Raw genomic sequence first — 18,943 nt, forward strand, 5'->3', positions numbered from 1 at the left:
GCAGGTGGATCACTTGAGGCCAGGAATTTGAGACCAGCCTGGCCAATATGGCAAAACCCCACCTCTACTAAGAAACACAAAAAATTAGCTGGGCATGGTGGCAGGTGCCTATAATCCAAGCTACTTAGGAGGCTGAAGTGGGAGGACTGCTTGAATCCAGGAGGCAGGGGTTTCAGTGAGCTGAGATTGTGCCACTGCACTCCAGCTTGGTTACAAGTGAGACTGTGTCTCAAAAAAAAAAAAGTATACAGTTAAAAAGTCTTCTCCCTCAGCGAGGCATGGTGGCTCATGCCTATAATCCTAGCATTTTGCGAGACTGAAGTTGGGTGATTACTTGATCCCAGGAGTTTCAGACTGGCCTGGGCAAAAATAGACCATGTCTCATTGTTTAAAAATAATGTTGAAGGTCAGGCACAGTGGCTCACGCCTATAATCCCAGCACTTAGGGAGGTCAAGGCAGGCAGATCACCTAAAGTCAGGTGTTTGAGACCAACCTGGCCAACATGGTGAAACCCTGTCTCTACTAAAAATACAAAAACAATTAGCTGGGCATGGTGGTGGGCACCTGTAATCCCAGCTACTTGGGAGGCTGAGGCAGGAGGATTGCTTCAACCCAGGAGGTGGAGGTTGTAGTGAGCCAAGATTGTTCCACTGCACTCCAGCCTGGGCGACAGGGCAAGACTCCATCTCAAAAAATAAAAATAATTTTTAAAATAAAAGCCTCATTCTTGTCCATAAGCCCAGTTTTTTGGGTTGCCTTCCAGAGCTATTTTACAAATATAATTTAAAAATATGAATGAATGTTAGCATAGGTTCCAGATATATTGCTCTATGCCTTTTTATAACGGGTATAATTTTTAAAAATGAACAATATATCCTAGAGATCTTTCCATATAGATACAGAATAGGAGCTTCCTTGTCTTTTGTGTCTTTTTTAAATGGCTGCTTAGTGTTTCATTGGATAGATGTTGGCATAACACAAAGTTAAGTAATCCCTTATTGATGGACATTTAGATTGTATCTGAACTTTTGCTATTACGATTGATGTGGTGTTAATTTGGTTAGATAGCTAAGGCATGGTGATTTTGGAGTATTCCATAAAAATTCAAAGATGCTTGAGGGTAGATACTGTGGTTTCCTGGTATATTCCTAGTGTCTAAAAGAATGTCATTGGCACACAGGAAGCATTTAAGTACTGAATGAATGCCGCATTGAAGAACCTGGCTTCAGAACCTGACCACCCTGGGTTCTCATTCTAATTCCATGCACCAACTGTTAGACTTTGGGCAAGTCATCTCATCATCCCCTCACCCCCAGCCCTAGTTTCCTTATGTAGTAAATGGTGGGTAATGCTCAACCATGAATGTATGGACCCCCAGAACCTTACAAAACACACTATGTCTCAAAAAAAAAAAAAAATAGTAGTACTACATAGATGTTATCTATTAACAGTAATTTAGGAGGGGAGGGATTTGAAATGGATGTATTTTTTTATTTTTATTTTTTTTGAAAAGACATGGTCTAACTATATTGCCCAGGCTGGACTCAAACTCGTGGGCTCAAGCAATCTGCCCATCTCAGCCTCCCAAGAAGCTGGTACTACAGTTGCATGCCACCATGCCCAGCTGAGATTTGATATCTGCTTGCTAGGTTTGCTAGCAAAGTACTAGTTACTAGGGTGGCTTAAACAACAGAAATTTCTTTTTTCTTTTTTTGAGATGGAGTTGTGCTCTGTTGCCCAGGCTTGAGTGCAGTGGCACTATCTCCGCTCACTGCAACCTCTGCCTCCCAGGTTCAGGTGATTCTCCTGCCTCAGCCTCCCAAGTAGCTGAGATTATGGGCGTGTGCCACCATGCCTAGCTAATTTTTTGTATTATTAGTGGAGATGGGGTTTCACCATGTTGGCCAGACTGGTCTTGAACTCCTGACCTTATGATCTGCCTGCCTCAGCCTCCCAAAGTGTTGGGATTACAGGTGTGAGCCACTATGCCTGGCCCATAAATTTATTTTCTTATAGTTCTGGCTTATAGATGGACATCTCCCTGTGTCTTCACATGGTCTTCTCTCTGTAACTATTTGTGTCCAAAGCAAACCTTTTCTCTTCTAAAGACACCAGTCATACTGGATTAGGGCCTACTTTGACTTCATCTTACCTTTTTTTTTATGAGATGGAGTCTTGCTCTGTTGCCCAGGCTGGAGTGAGGTGGCACGATCTCAGCTCACTGCAACCTCTGCCTCCCAGGTTCAAGCAATTCTCTGCCTCAGCCTCCCAGATAGCTGGAACTATAGATGCAGGCCACCACACCTGGCTAATTTCTGTATTTTTGGTAGAGAAAGGGTTTCACTGTGTTGGCCAGGCTGGTCTCGAACTCCTGACCTCAGATGATGTGCCCATCTCGGCCTCCCAAAGTGCTGGGATTATAGCTATGAGCCACCACCCCTGGCCAACTTCATTTTAACTTAGTTACCTCTTTAAACTTCCTATCTTCACATATAATTGCCATTTTAGGTACTGGTGATTAGGACTTCAACATATGAATTTTGGAGGGACACAGCTCATGTTAAGGGAAAACTTGGACCTACAGAAAAATTGAGAAAAAAGTTGCCAGCAGGTAGTCATGGTGGAATGATTATTGCGGTGAGGTTGAACCTAAGTTTCTGGTAACCCTAATCATTGGGAAAGTTCGTTTCCTTCCAATCATTTTTCTGTGTATAATTATACATACTTTATAGTAGTTCTACATTTTACTTGTTTTACTAGCATAGTATAAGAATTTCCCTGTATAAACTGTTACATTGCATAGCTGGATAAATACCCCATGGAATAAGTGCCCCCATAGATTATTTAACTTGTGCCCTCTATTGAAGATGATTTGACCTTTGCCACATATCCTTCCTGGTCTTTCTAGCACTAAGGCAAAGCAGAGTTCCTCAGAAGATGAGTCTGTAAAGCTGTGTGCTGGCAATAAAGGGCAGGGCCACCCTGGGGATCATGTGGCCCCTGGGACCCTCTGGAACTGAATCAAGCCTCGGTCTCCTTTCCCCTTCCTCCCACTGGCCAAGCACATCACAGCTCAGCACTCCTCAGCGGGAATGTTGTCAAGGAGGCAGGGCTGGTTCCTAAGCAATCTTCTCTTTCTCATGATCACGTTCCAGCCTTCCCACAGAGGATCCTTCTGTATGTGGTAAGCTCTTGGGCTCTGAGGCAGCTCTTTATGGTCCCCGACCCCCTCTGTCCTCTTCCATTCACTGAGTTTGCTGCCTAAAAGATGCCCAGTATCTTAAGTTTCTTTGCCTAGATTAGTTTTGCCTGGTTTTGAACTTCTGTCAGTGGAATCATGCGTATGTCCTCCCGTATCTGGCTTCTACTGTTCAACCTTATGTTTGTTATATTACCTACGTTGTTGCCTTGTGGTTCATCACTTCATTATGTGACTATACCACAGTGTTTCTACCCATTCTCCCTTGATGGACGTTTGGGCTGATTCCAGTTTAGGTATTATGAATATTTCTGATATGAACCTTATAATACATATGTTGGCAAGTGTATTTTTGTTGGGTCTGTACATCACGGTGGAATTGCTGGGTCTTAGGGAATTCATATATCAATTTGTACTGCCAAATTGTTTTCCAGAGTGATTGTCCTCCCATATCAGACTTTTGTTTGTGTGTGTGTTAAAATAGGCATAACATAACATTGACCATTTCAACCATTTTTAAGTAAAGAATTCAGCGGCACTACGTCCGTTCCCAGTGCTGTGCAGCATTGCCGTTACCTATCTCCAGAGCTTTTCTATCATCCCCACAGAAACGCTATACTCGTTAGGCATTAGATACTAGTTCCCCTCCCTTCTCTCTATCTCTAGCCCCTGGTAAATTCTATTTTTTTTTTTTTAAAGAGATAAGAGTCTTGCTGGAGTACAGTGGGGCAGTCATGGCTCATTGCAGCTTCAAACTCATGGGCTCAAATGATCCTCCCACCTGATTCTCTCACATTGCTGGGACAGGTGCATACCACCATGCCCAGCTAATTTTTAAAAAATTTATATAGAGGCCAGATGCAGTGGCTTACATATGTAATCCCAGCACTTTGGGAGGCCAAGGCAGGTAGATCACCTGAGGTCAGGAGTTTGAGACCAGCCTGGCCAACGTGGTGAAACCCCGTCTCTACTAAAAAAAAAAAAAAAAAAAAAAAAAAAATTAGCTGAGTGTGGTGGCACGCGCCTGTAATCCTGGCTACTCAGGAAACTGAAGTAGGAGAATTGCTTGAACCCAGGAGGCAGAGGTTGCAGTGAGCTGAGATCATGTCACTGCACTTCAGCAGAGGTGACAGAGCAAGACTTTGTCTCAAAAGAAAAAAAAGGGGAGATAATACCTATCCTGGTAGCATAGTTGTAAGGATAAAATTCTCCTCTAGGCCAGGCACGGTGGCTCACGCCTGTAATCCCAGCACTTTGGGAGGCTGAGGCAGGCAGATGATGAGGTCAGGAGTTCGAGACCAGCCTGACCAACGGTGAAACCCTGTCTCTACTAAAAATACAAAAATTAGCTGTGCATGGTGGTGTGTACCTGTAATCCCAGCTACTCAGGCTGAGGCAGGAGAATTGCTTGAACCCACGAGGCAGAGATTGCAGTGAGCTGAGATTGCACCACTGCATTCTGGCCTGGGAGACAGAGTGAGACTCCACCTTAAAAAAAAAAAGCAATTCACCTCTAGCTGGTAAATAGTGGTTACTAAGGCGGAGTGCTTGTTGAAAGAGTAACCAAGCAGGGGGGTATTCAGAAGGAGTGAAATGAACTAAAACAACCAAAAGTTGACTCAGTGATCTGTGTGGGTATATTCTCTCCCCTTTTTTTTCTATGTAAATATATAGACTGGTGGCTTTCAGAAAATCTTCTGCCTTTAGCTATGACCTTAGTCAACCCCATGTCACATGAGACCACCTGGGGCTAATGTCCCTGAATGTCTATGATATTGGTCCTCTGGGCTCATAAACAAAGAAGAGTTTGGCCCACAAACTGACCACGAGGCAATCTTCCCTCTCAAAACCAAACTTGGAAGCCTCATCTGAAACTTGTTAGTCACACTGCTGGTCAGAGGAAGTAAGCCAAGTCCCCCTTCTTCAGCCACTTGATAACAGTCCTTAATCCAGTCAGGGGACTCTTGTCAGTCTTGTTTCCTGGAGCAACTTCCAGAATACTCCTGCCCTCCTAATACTCTCTTTTCCCTTTCCCCACAGTATTTGCGGGCTGCCGTGGGCAGCAAGAGCTGGCTCTGTTTAACACTGATAATGACGACTTCACTATGCTGAATGGCAGGACAGTCCAGGTAAAACACCATGTCCACCTGCAGGACAAAAGAAAGATGTTCTCTGTGCATGCCCAGATTGCTGCTGGCCAGGAGCGCTTGGTTGCTGTGGCCATTGTGAGCCAAGTCACCCCTTCAGAGGAGCTAGTGTTAGTCCTCAGCTGCCCACAGCTTGGGTGTGAGCACTTATCTAAGGGGGGTAGTGCTTGCAGCTACGCAGCAGCGGTGCCTAAGGTCAGGCCAGTAGAGCCACGAGCTGCCTTGTGAGTAATCACCGAGTGTGCTAGGCCCCTTAGATTCCCTCTCCTACCTCCCTTTACTTCCTTCCCTTATCATCCATGTTAACCCCAACTGAAGGTAGTTCTAAGTGCAGGCCTGCCAATTCCATGAGCTTCAAGGAAGAGGCACCTGGGGTGCTTGGCCACACTTTGTTTTAATTTTTGAGTGGCTAATATAGCCATGTGGTTCAAAAATAAAAAGTATTAATAAGCTATACAATAAATAATCTCCCCTTGTTTGCTTCCATTTGCCTAAAGCCCTCTTCTCCAGTCCAATAGAAGACAGTTAATGACAGTTCCCAATTTCTTTCCTTCCAGAGTTTATAAATAGTCTATACTTATATGTGTTACATGTTTATATTTTACATGTTATCTATTTCATATATATATATATGTATATATAAACAGAATTTTGGGCTGGGTGTGGTGGCTCACACCTGTAATCCCAACACTTTGAGAGGCTGAAGCAGGTGAGGGATCACGAGGTCAGGACTTTGAGACCAATCTGACCAACATGGTGAAACCCTATCTCTGCCAAAAATAGAAAAATTAGCGGGGCATGGTGGTGCACACCTGTAATCTCAGCTACTCAGGAGGCCGAGGCAGGAGAATTGCTTGAACCCCCAGGAGGTCAAGGTTGTGGTGAGCTGAGATCACACCTTTGCACTCTAGCCTGAGAGACCGAGTCAAAACAAAACAAAACAAAACAAAACAATTATTTTCCCTCTTATGCAAAAGCTAGGATACTGTTCACATGTCTGTACCTTTCTTTTTCTACTTACCAGTATATCAGCCCAATGTCTACCCTCTTCCCAATATTAGTTTTTTCTGTATTCTCCCAGACTTCATCCATGTATAAGAAAATATGACTATAGGGTCTTATTTCATACCCTTTTACACAAAAGATGGAACAGTGCCTGGTATGTATTAAGCACAATGTGTTTGTTAAATGAAATGATGAAACTATATTAAGCTGCCCTATACCTTAATATTTTCATTTGGCAACATATATCAAAGATCAGACTGGGCATGGTGACTCATGCCTGTAATCCCAGCATTTTGGGAGGCCAAGGAAGGCGGATCACTTGAAGTCATGAGTTCGAGACCAGCCTGACCAATATGGTGAAACCCCATCTCTACTAAAAATACAAAAATTAGCTGGGTGTGGTGGCAGATGCCTGTAATCCCAGCTGCTCAGGAGGCTAAGGCAGGAGAATTGCTTGAACCTAAGAGGCAGAGGTCATAGTGAGCCGAGATTGCATCACTGCACTTCAGACTGGGTGACAGAGCGAGACTCCATCTCAAAAAAAAAAGAAAAAAAAGATCTTTCCCTGTTGGCACATAGAGAGCATACTTATTCTTATTTTTAGAGCTGCATAGTATTCCACTAGGTAGATGTGCTATAGTATATTTCACTGGTCCTCCTCTATAAGTAAACACCCAATTTCTCTTGCAATAATAGGCCCATCTAGGTCTCCTTACCCTTAACTCTTTTTCTATTATTTATTTATTTATTTTTTTTTTTGAGATGGAGTTTCGCTATTGTTACCCAGACTGGAGTGCAATGGTACGATCTCAGCTCACTGCAACCTCTGCCTTCTGGGTTCGAGCAATTCTCCTGCCTCAGCCTCCCGAGTAGCTGGGACTACAGGCGCACACCACCATGCCCAGCTAATTTTTGTATTTTTAGTAGAGACAGGGTTTCACCTTGTTGACCAGGATGGTCTCCATCTCTTGACCTCGTGATCCACCCTCCTTGGCCTCCCAAAGTGCTGGGATTATAGGTATGAGCCACCACACCCGGCAACTCTTTTTTTAAAATTTAACATAGGGTCTCACCATCTTGCCTAGGCTGGTCTCGATCTCCTGGGCTCAAGTGAGCCTCCCAAAGTGCTGGGATTATAGGTGTGAGCTACTATGCTCAGCTACCTTTAACTCTTACAGATGAGAGGATGTTGAATGTGTCCCAGCTATTTGCACATCCAGTTTAAGGGGTTTCTCTCCTTGCAGGAAAGAAAGTCACCAAAGGAAAGGAAGTCGTTGAAGATCTTCCCATCCAAACGTATCTTACGAAGACACAAGAGAGAATGGGTGGTTGCTCCAATATCTGTCCCTGAAAACGGCAAGGGTCCTTTCCCTCAGAGGCTGAATCAGGTATGACTGTGCCTTCTGCTGGGAGTCACTGGTGACTGCAGGAACCCCCATCCAAAGGCCTGCATGTGAGATTTCTTGCTACTGAATGTGGGGGCCTGGAGAGGAAAACCTCTCCTATGTGAGCAGATTCTACTATGGCAGTATCCCTCTTCACAGAGGATTCTTTGTCACAGTCATGGGATATTTGTTACTTTGTCAGCTGCCATTTTCTTTTTACTCCAGCTCAAGTCTAATAAAGATAGAGACACCAAGATTTTCTACAGCATCACGGGGCCGGGGGCCGATAGCCCCCCTGAGGGTGTCTTCGCTGTGGAGAAGGAGACAGGCTGGTTGTTGCTGAATAAGCCACTGGACCGGGAGGAGATTGCCAAGTATGAGGCAAGTAGCCTTTAGTGTTTACTGTAAATATCTCCTCAGAAGTGGGGTCCTAGGCCTGGTGAGGTAGGTAGCACCAGGCTGACTCCAGAGCTGTGTACCCCACAGCTCTTTGGCTATGCTGTGTCAGAGAACGGTTCCTCAGTGGAGCACCCCATGAACATCTCCATCATCGTGACTGACCAAAATGACCACAAGCCCAAGTTCACCCAGGACATCTTCCGAGGGAGTGTCTTAGAGGGGGTCCTGCCAGGTAAGAGGATTGGGAAGGGGACTGCTGTGGGGCTACTGGGCCCACACCCTTAAATGCTAGAAGATCCCACCATACCTAATTTCCTTGGCTGTGTATCAGATTATCAAGGGTCTACTTAAAAATCCAGATTCCCCCCTTCTATCCCAAGGTTCCTGAATAAGAATGATCCTGGAGCAGAGCTCTGGAATCTGTATATTTGAAATTTTCCCTGAAGCTTCAGATGATCAGCCAAGCTTGGGAGCCACTAGCTTTTGAGCTTCAAAGACCTAGATTTGAATCTTGGCTTTGCGTTTTTACTGGCTGCGATCCTGGACATGTTCTTGACCTCTGAGCTGCAATTCTCACATCTAAAAATGGGAACAATACCAACCTTGAAGAGTGCAGAAGATTAGAAATACTATGTGCAGACTTACGTAATACAGAGCACCTACCACAAGTCTCTTGAGTGCATGGCAGCCACAGCAGACTGGAGGTGTGTTAGAATGTGGCTGATGGAGGCTGGGCATAGTGGCTCATGCCTGTAACCCTAGATCTTCAGGAGGCCAAGGCGGGCAGATTACTTCAGATCAGGAGTTTAAGACCAGCTGGGCCAACATGGTGAAATCCTGTGTCTACTAAAAATACAAAAAAATTAGCTGGGCATGGTTGCAGGCACCTGTAATCCCAGCTACTTGGGAGGCTGAGACAGGAGAATCACTTCTGAACACAGAAGGCAGTTTGCAGTGAGCCAAGATCGCACCATTGCACTCCAACCTGGTTGACAGAGTGAGACTTCATCACACACTCACAAAAAAGAGTTCTAGAAGTAGACAGAGCTGGAGTTGGAGCGGGGAGAAAAGATACTCACCTTTCTCTCCAGGTACTTCTGTGATGCAGGTGACAGCCACAGATGAGGATGATGCCATCCACACCTACAATGGGGTGGTTGCTTACTCCATCCATAGCCAAGAACCAAAGGATCCACACGACCTCATGTTCACCATTCACCGGAACACAGGCACCATCAGCGTCATCTCCAGTGGCCTGGACCGGGAAGTGAGTGGCCCTTATGGAAAGTGCTGTCTACCCAGACTTGCCCAGGCTGGGGTCTGACTCTGACAGCAGAAGCTCCTGTCCCTGCCCACAAAGCCCAAGGCAGAACAATGAGGACCCACGTCAGCTGGGATGGCTGCTGCTGTGTTCACATGCGGATGCCCCTGGCTCCCTTGGGTCCGTGGCCCACTGCCAGCCAATCTTGTTAAATCTCCAGGACTGGGAGGCAGCTATAAAATGCCTGCTTTTGGTATTTTCTGTAGGTTTTCTCATTTCCTTTTAGAGTGGCTCACTTAGTGTGCACATTACCCAAATTGGTCCCTTGTGTGCCACAAAGTAGAATTAGCTCCATGGATACTGGAGTTGCCGCCTGCTTCCTAATTAATCCCTTTACCCAAATCCTCACTCAAAACTCTTGTCCTGAGGCCAGGCATGGTGGCTCATGCCTGTAATCCCAACACTTTGGGAGGCTGAGGCGGGAGGATCTCTTGAAGTCAGGAGTTCAAGACCAGCCTGGCTAACATGGTGAAACCCCATCTCTGCTAAAAATACAAAAATTGACTGAGCATAGTGGCAGGCACCTGTAATCCTATTTGGGAGACTGAGGCAGGAAAATCACTTGAACCTGGGAGGAGGAGGTTGCAGTGATCCAACATCATACATACCCCTCCAACCTGGGCAACAGGGCGAGACCCTGTCTCAAAAAGAAAAGCAAAACTTGTCTGCATGAAAAAAGAAAAAAAAAAACTCGTTCTGGAGCAGTCAAGGGTCAGGGGGCAATGCCCAGGCTTTCCTAGGACAGGTCCAGGAGAATGGTTTGGCTCTCTGGTTCCCTTTCCATCAACACCCTCTGCATCTGTTCTCCTGGCAGTGGGCAAAGGGTCGTGAAGGAGTCAGCATTACGATAGGGAGAGACACTCCTCTCTATCCACATACCCCTGAGCCAGTGCTTCCTGGAGCTCAGGGGAGGGACCCTTCAGACTGAACCCACAATGGGCTTCTCCTCTCTTCTCCCTCTCCCCAGAAAGTCCCTGAGTACACACTGACCATCCAGGCCACAGACATGGATGGGGACGGCTCCACCACTACAGCGGTGGCAATAGTGGAGATCCTCGATGTCAATGACAACACTCCTGTGTTTGACCCCCAGAAGGTAATGCCCCTTCCTCACTCAGTACCTCATCAGATAACAAAGGACCAAGGTTTGTCTTTCTGAGGAAATTTTGGAACCAGTCTATATTGCTTCAAATGCCAGTCCCAGCACTATGTCTGTGTGACCTTAGGAAAACTACCCAACCTCTCTGTGCCCCATTTCCTAATCTGTGAAAAGGAGATAATGATAATACCCACTGCATTGTTCTGAGTTTCAAATAAAATAATCTATGTACGTTTCTTTACACGATGCCTGAAAATAATTGCTTGATATGAAAATCTTTGTTGCTATGAAAATATATTTGCCTTGTACCTATACCTGCCCATCTTTTCCCAGTGAATGCTTGTGCACCTCCAAGGCAGAGGACTCAGTGCCAGTCAAGGTGCCAGTCATGTCCTCTCACTTCCATCTTTAGACAGCTCTGAACGTTAGTTAGGGCTGATTAAAAATTTGTAACGAGGCCAGGCACAGTGGCTCACATCTGTAATCCCAGCAATTTGGGAGGCCAAGGCAGGCAGATCACTTTAGGCCAGGAATTGAAGACCAGCCTAGACAATATGGCATCTCTACTAAAAACAAAAACCCCATCTCTACTAAAAATAAAAAACTTAACTAGGTGCAGTGATGCATGCCTGTAGTCCTAGCTACTTGGGAAGCTGAGGCATGAGGATTGCTTGAGCCTGGGAGGTGGAGTTGCAGTAAGCCGAGATTGCACCACTGCCCTCCAGCCTGAGTGGCAGAGGGAGACTGTCTCAAAAAAAAAAAGTGTCTGAGCAACTGATTTCCCAGTCTTTGTCACCTGTCCCAGAACCTCTAAAAAAATTCCTGTTCAGTGCTCCAGCCAATTCAGGCACCTAGCCCTTCTTGCCACCTTCCTTATTACTCTGATCTCAGCTGGATAGGTAGCTACACGTTGCAGGGGCTTAGGCATGCAAACCAGTGAGAACATCAGGTCCCTGTGTAGGGATAGCAGGTGCAGGATTGGTGTGGTCTGTGCCAGCAGCTATGAGGCTGATGCTGGGGACATCCTGCTGCTGTGTGTACCCTGAAACCCCTCAAAGTAGGTGGGTGGTCAAGGAAAGGATAAAGGCATGGGGATCCCCTGAGGTTGGATGGAGGCTTCCCAGCCCCTGGAGTGGGACGGTCATTGTCTCTACTCTGATAGCTCTTTGCTTCTCACACTGACAGTACGAGGCCCGTGTGCCTGAGAATGCAGTAGGCCATGAGGTGCAGAGGCTGACAGTCACTGATCTGGACGCCCCCAACTCACCAGCGTGGCGTGCCACCTACCGCATCGTGGGCGGTGATGATGAGGACCATTTTACCATCACCACCCACCGTGAGAGCAACCAGGGCATCCTGACAACTAGGAAGGTGAGTCAGTTCGGGGTTTAGACAATGGCTATACCTGGGGCAGTCAGGTCTGCAGCCTTCAGGACAAGGAGCCACTGCCTACCATGGGCTGGTCACCAGAAATCATACCAGCCCAGAGGCTCCCAATGCTGTTCTACCACTCTTGGGTTGAGGAGTCCCTTTGTTCAAACTAAATCTTACCCAGGAGCCCACTTCATAAATAGGTAAGAATCACTGATCTAATTGAAGCAGATCAGTGAACCCTCCTCTCAGACCAGTGTGTCCGGTGGCCACCCCAAATCAGTCTCACATAGAGTGTCCATTTTATTGATATCCATGTTAACTTTGCATTTACTCTAAAACTCATGTCTAGGTGTTTAGATAATGTTTCAAATCACATAGTACTTTTGCACACTCTTACCTCTTAAAAAATCTCTTTTGCGTGTGTGTATTTTTGTTTTTATTGGGGTATAGGACATACATTGGGTCAAAAAGTCTGCATAAGACTGGGGGCAGTGGCTCACACCTATAATCTCAGCACTTTAGGAGGCTGAGGTAGGAGGATCACTTGAGGCCAGGAGTTTGAGATCTCATCAGTACTAAAGAAAAAAAAGAAGATGATAGGGCATCAGTTTCTTTACTTCCTGGGTTACTATGAAGAATTGTGTGGTTTGAGAAGCAGGGCATAAAATAATAATATTTTAAAGACTGGGGTTTGCTGTCCCCTTTTCTGCAATAATACTTTATAATGCCACTTTGACATTGTTAAATGATGTGAAATGAAGTTCATTTATAGTATAACTACCCTCACTCATAATTCCTAGAAATAGAGAATGTCCTAACTAAAAAAATTCAGCCTGGGCAACATGGAGAAATCCTGTCTACACTAAAAGTACAAAAAGTTAGCTGGGACTGGGCACTGTGGCTCATGCCTGTAATCCCAGCACTTTGGAGTCAAGAGTTTGAGACCAGCCTGGCCAACATGTTGAAACCCCATCTCTACTAAAAATACAAAAATTAGCTGGGTGTGGTGGCATGCTCCTGTAGTCCCCGCTACTTGGGAGGCTGAGTCAGGAGAATCACTTTATCCCAGGAGGTAGCGGTTGCAATGAGCCAAGATTGTGCCGCCACACTCTAGCCTGGGTGATAGAGTGAGACTTCGTCTTTAAAAAAAAAAAAAAAAAATAGCTGAGTACAGTGGCATGTGCCTATAGTCCCAGCTACCCTAGAGGCTAAAGTGGGAAGATCACTTGAACCCAGAAGGTCAAGGCTGCAGTAAGCCGTAATTGAGCTACTGCATTCCAGTCTAGGTGACAGAGCAAGATCTTGTCTCAAAAATTAAAAATTGTACAAAAAGTTATTAAATGTAAGATACTTTAGTATGTAAAATTTTGGGCACAACTATACTAGAAAGCATAATTAAGTGATCAGTTCCCCACATCCATTTGTAGAATCATCCAAATGTAGCGCGGACCCTGTGTTATCCTGGCAGCTCAGATTGCAAGTCATGTTGATGTCTTCAGAACAGTGAAGAAGCAATCTTGGGAAAGTCCTGAACAAATTAAAACATGGCCTCCCCTCAGTAGTTGCATTCCTGGAAAATGAAGTACATACCAAAACCACACAAAAACTTGGCTTATATGTAAACCCTTTCTGGCCTCTAATAATACTAAACAGATTTTTCACATCCAGGAGCATATCAGTGTCCATGGGGATATTGACAGGTCACATGGGATATGGGACAGCTCATCATGTTGGTAACATTCTGATTCTGGGACCACAGCATCCCTGCCCCAGCCTGTAAATGCCAGTGGTATCCTGTCATTTTGACAACTAGAAATGCTTCCACAATTTTGTTTTGTTTTGTATTGTTTTGAGTCTTGGTATATCAACCCAGGCTGGAGTGCAGTGGCACAGTCTTGGCTCACTGCAGCCTCAACCTCCTGGGCTCAAATGATTCACCCACTTCAGCCTCCCAAGTAGATGAAGCTACAGGCATGCACCACCATGTCCAGCTGATATTTGTATTTTTGTAGAAACTGGGTCTCCCCATGTTGCCCAGGCTGGTCTTGAACTCCTGGTCTCAAGGGATCCACTGGCCTTGGCCTCCCAAAGTGCTGGGATGATAGTCATAAGCCACAACACCAGGCCCCTCAATTTTCTCAAACATCTCCACCACTCCACTTGGAATCGGTGTTCTAGGGCTTATTAATACAGTTACCTTTAGGATGGTCTGAGAGGCCCCATTAGATGTGCACTGAGGAAACACAGGAGTGTATATGGGACAGGGAAGGGGCAGCACTGTTGCTAGTGGGGGCCTCAAGCCCCTCAGTGTTGGCTCTTCTGACATCTCAGCTGTACAGGGCCTCCTCTCAAAATGCTGGTCCAGGTCCTTGTTCACTTCTCTTCTAGGGTTTGGATTTTGAGGCCAAAAACCAGCACACCCTGTACGTTGAAGTCACCAATGAGGCTCCCCTTGTGCTGAAGCTCCCAACCTCCACAGCCACCATAGTGGTCCATGTGGAGGATGTGAATGAGGCACCTGTGTTTGTCCCACCATCCAAAGTTGTTGAGGTCCTGGAGGGCATCTCCACTGGGGACCCCGTGTGTGTCTACACTGCGCAAGACCCTGATGAGGAGAATCAGAAGATCAGGTACTCAGGAGCTGGGCTCAGTGAGCAACATACATGGGTATGTTGGGTGGGTGGGTTATTATGGCCAGCATTTGTTCTGGTTACCACAGAGTTTGTTAAATAGGAGTATCCCTCCTGTGTAGGTCCTCTTCCTACCCTCTTTGAGACTGAAGACTGAATAGGGGTTCGAGGGCAGGTATTTCTCACTCTGTCATGTACCTCTGCTGGGACCCCTGCAAATGCAGGGGCCTCCATTGATGGGCGAGGTACATTTTCCATATGATCCTGCTTAGGAGCCCAGAGGCCATCCACCAGTTGGTATGAGGAGGCCTTGAATGACAACATCAGAATTCTAAATATTCTGGATGTGACTGATCTCGACTTTTCCTCTTCAGCTACCACATCCTGAGAGATCCAGCAGGGTGGCTAGCCATGGACCCAGATAGTGGGCAGGTCACTGCTGCAGGTACCCTAGACCGTGAGGATGAGCAGTTTGTGAGGAACAACATCTATGAAGTCATGGTCTTGGCCATGGACAATGGTGAGAGCATCCTCCCAGCCCTCCCACAAGGGTCACTTTTGGTTTTCAGGTCACATGACACAACACAGCATGTTCCCTCCACGGGCAGGGTATGGTATCAGGGAGGGCTATTTGCAAACCAATCCAGATGGTCAAAGGGGTCTTTCAGAGGAGTCTTTTTTTTTTTTTTAAGAGATGGGGTTTTACCATGTTGGCCAGGCTGATCTCGAACTCCTGACCTCGTGATCCACCTGCCTCAGCCTCCCAGAGTGCTGGGATTACAGGCATGAGCCACCGTGCCTGGCCCTCAGAGGAGTCTTTTAAAGACTTCTCTTAGCATTCCAATTTCCCTAAAACCCAAGAATTGGGAGGGAGACAGGTGTGGTGGCTCAGGCCTATAATCCCAGCACTTTTAGTGACCTAGGCAGGAGGATCACTTGAGCCTAGGAGTACAAGACTGACTTGAGAAACATACAGAGAACCCAACTCTACAAAAAATTAAAAAGACCAGGCATGGTAGCTCAAGCCCATAATCCCTGCACTGTAGGAGGCTAAGGCTAGCAAATCACCTGAGGTCAGGAGTTCAAGACCAGCCTGGTCAACATGGCAAAGCCCCGTCTTTACTAAAATGTAAAAAATTAGCTGAGTGTGATGGCACATGCCTATAGTCTCAGCTACTCAGGAGGGTGAGGCATGAGAATCACTTGAACCCAGGAGGCAGAATTTGCTGTGAGCCAAAATTGTGCCACTGCACTCCAGCCTGGGCAACAGAACAAGACTATCTCTAAATAAATAAATAAATAATCGGAGTTAGGAGAGTCCCTTCAGCCTTAGTTTTTGGTTCACTGAGTCCTGAATTAGCCTGTCAGTTTTCCCTTGTGATTGATTGGTAGGGGCTGACTGGACAGTGCCATAACCAATCCCCACACCATGACAGATGGGGGGTTATAATGTAGTTGTCACCCCTGCTTGACATGTCATGAACCAGGACCTGCAGGAAGGTGGGAGCTTGCAGCAGGGCTGTGAAGGGAGGCTTCCCTGCAGCTGATCAGCAAACACTGGAGTAGCCGTGAGGTAGCCAGTAGGTTTCACTTTGCACTTACAGTGGCTGCCCGGGTGAAGTGGCTGCAACTGTGCCATGAGCAGTTAGTACTCTCTGCTGTGGACGAAATGAGAATGAAGCCCAATTGGCATGTAGGTGCCATGTATTGAAGCAAGGGCCGGGAAGCTCTTGAGAGGTGAGAGCTGGGCGGTAAACAGGAGCCTCTCTGAGGCTGACTGGGTAGGGCCCAGGGAGCTCATCGTATGTGTCACTATGAACAGGAAGCCCGCCCACCACTGGCACGGGAACCCTCCTGCTAACACTGACAGATGTCAACGACCATGGCCCAGTCCCTGAGCCCCGTCAGATCACCATCTGCAACCAAAGCCCTGTGCCCCAGGTGCTGAACATCACGGACAAGGACCTGTCTCCCCACACCTCCCCTTTCCAGGCCCAGCTCACACATGACTCAGACATCTACTGGACAGCAGAGGTCAACGAGAAAGGTACCTGAGTGAGTGGTGGTAGTGGGTGGGTGCCAGCCCCACTGGTGGGCATCTGTCCCACACCAGGCTTCCGCACACATTCGCATCTAGCATCTTGTGGAGCACAGAGGCAATGGTCTCAGGAACCTCACTCAGATGCTGTTTATTAACCTGGTGGAGGCCTTTGGAATTCCATAGGACCCCTGAAAAACTGAGGCCTCGGGAGGGAGGGAGGGAGAGAGGGAGGGAGGGAGTGACCTGGCCCATGTCACATAGAGTCAGGACTCCAGCACAGTGATAGTAGCCAACACTCATTGAGCACACTGACTGTGTGCTAGGTCTACTTCATGTGCTCCACGTAGGTTAGATTCCTTCATCCTCACAGCAGCCTGTGAGCAGGTATCTCTCTCTTTCTATTTGTCTCTCTCTCACATATACACACACACACTCATGCACGCACACACACCCATTTTACAGATGAGGAAAACAAGGCTTACAGAAGCCGAAGTATCTTGCCAGAAGCATTATGACTTTAAAAATAATGTCACCAGAATTTTTTCTTTTTTGAGATGTAGTCTCACTCTGTCTCCCAGACTGGAGTGCAGTGGCACAATCTCAGCCCTGTGCAACCTCTACCTCCTGGGTTCAAGCAGTTATCCCTGCCTCAGCTTCCTGAGTAGCTGGAATTACAGGTGCTTGTCACCATGCCTGGCTGATTTTTTATTTTTTAGTAGAGACATGGGTTTGCCATGTTGATCAGGCTTGTCTTGAACTCCTGACTTCAGGTCATCATCCCGCCTCGGCCTCCCAAAGTGCTGAGATTTACAAGTGAGAGCCACCACATAGCCTACCAGGGTTTTAATCTAGGCAGTCTTCACTCACCAGGGTGTGCTGCTGCCTGCCATTGTTTGCACTCTGATGAAATACAAAATGCTTTTTCTTGTTTTCCTTATTTAATTTTTCTACCAAACTCTGTGGGTCAGTATTTTAATCCCTATTTACAGCTGAAAGTGTGGGCTTACAGAGGTTAAATAGCATGCCCGAAGGCAGAGAGTGGTAAGTAGTAGAAGTTGAAGTCAGGCTTTGACTAGAGCCCCTGACAGCTCACAGGTGGCAAAACTGCCATCCACCTCCTTGTCCTACCTCTTTCTGATCCACCAGCTCCAAGGTTCTCAGCTTTCAGTGATTGCTTTTAGTTGTCATGAGAACCAAAGAGGGGTCTTACTGGCATTGAGTGGGTGAGGACCCAGGGTGATGAGAAAGGTAGGTCCAGCCCCATGTGCCTATGAGGCCCCTGCAGGAACACTGTCTCACCCTGGTGTAAAATGTTTCCCCTTTACTCTTGGGGCTGGAATCCCCCAGATAGGAAATGGGGAATCTCTGCCTTTAGAGTCTGCCCAAAGAAACTGAACAGCAATTTCTATTGCTGCTAAGCCCAGTCCAGAAATGACTCAGGAAACCTGCTTTAGATATCACATTATCTGATTTGTTGTGATTCCTGTGATCTGGGTGTCTATATCAAGCACCTTTCCCTTGGGGAATCCCAAGTCGGTCTGCGGTCACCTCCCTGTAGCCTAGAAGCCATTTTTGTCTCCTCCGTATATAACATCTAAGAGCTTAAACTCTGGAGCCAGATTGCCTTGATTAAAGACCTGACTCCTCCATTTACTAGCCTTGTGACTATGAGTAGTTTCTAAACTTCATTGTGCCTCAGTTTCCTTATCTGTAGGATGTGGTTCATATATGTACCTAAATTCCATACAGTTACTGTAAAGATTAAATCAGTGAATACAGGAAAGGCATCTTGTCTTGTATATCACTGCTTAGTAGATACGAGCAGCCATCTTAAATGCCATTATTTTCCAACAACAGTTGCAGACAGGCTCTGTCAAAGCATAAGCATTATGGTTGGCCAGGTGCGGTGGCTCACGCCTATAATCCCAGCATTTTGGAAGGCCAAAGCAGGCAGATCACCTGCGGTCAGGAGTTCAAGACCAGCCTGGCTAACATGGCAAAACCCTGTCTCTACTGAAACTACAAAAGTAGCTGGGCGTGGTGGCAGGCACCTGTAATCCCAGCTACTGTGGAGGCTGAGGTGGGAGAATTGCTTGAACCTGGGAAGCAGAGCAAAATTGCACCATTGCATTCCAGTGTGGGCAACAGGAGCAAAACTCCATCTCAAAAAAAAAAGCATAAGCATTTTGGCCCAAAATCCAATGTTATTAATACCTATAACAGTATTGATAGCCTGGTTCTTGGCTTTAATGTCATTTTTCCATTTGCCCTTATCCTGTTGTCAGGGAAATTAATCTAGACTCTACCCCATGTGACTTCAGGCTAGTTCTCTTAATTCCCTA

General features: G+C 46.5%; 1 protein-coding gene across 2 annotated transcripts in view; it reads left to right on the forward strand.

Moving 5' to 3' along the window:
• The window catches only part of CDH3 (cadherin 3), a 50,528-nt gene that overhangs the window by 24,437 nt on the left and 7,148 nt on the right, over positions 1-18,943 (forward strand). For both annotated transcript variants that reach the window (XM_003735322.6, XM_054248636.2), the window contains 10 exons: positions 5,241-5,329; positions 7,597-7,740; positions 7,963-8,118; positions 8,224-8,368; positions 9,228-9,403; positions 10,425-10,553; positions 11,742-11,927; positions 14,319-14,560; positions 14,935-15,080; positions 16,383-16,607. In XM_003735322.6, the coding sequence (XP_003735370.3) occupies positions 5,241-5,329; positions 7,597-7,740; positions 7,963-8,118; positions 8,224-8,368; positions 9,228-9,403; positions 10,425-10,553; positions 11,742-11,927; positions 14,319-14,560; positions 14,935-15,080; positions 16,383-16,607 (1,638 nt within the window). The remainder of the gene's footprint in view (positions 1-5,240; positions 5,330-7,596; positions 7,741-7,962; positions 8,119-8,223; positions 8,369-9,227; positions 9,404-10,424; positions 10,554-11,741; positions 11,928-14,318; positions 14,561-14,934; positions 15,081-16,382; positions 16,608-18,943) is intronic.

This window comes from Callithrix jacchus, chromosome 20, assembly GCF_049354715.1.
Source record: "Callithrix jacchus isolate 240 chromosome 20, calJac240_pri, whole genome shotgun sequence".
Lineage (NCBI taxonomy): Eukaryota > Metazoa > Chordata > Mammalia > Primates > Cebidae > Callithrix > Callithrix jacchus.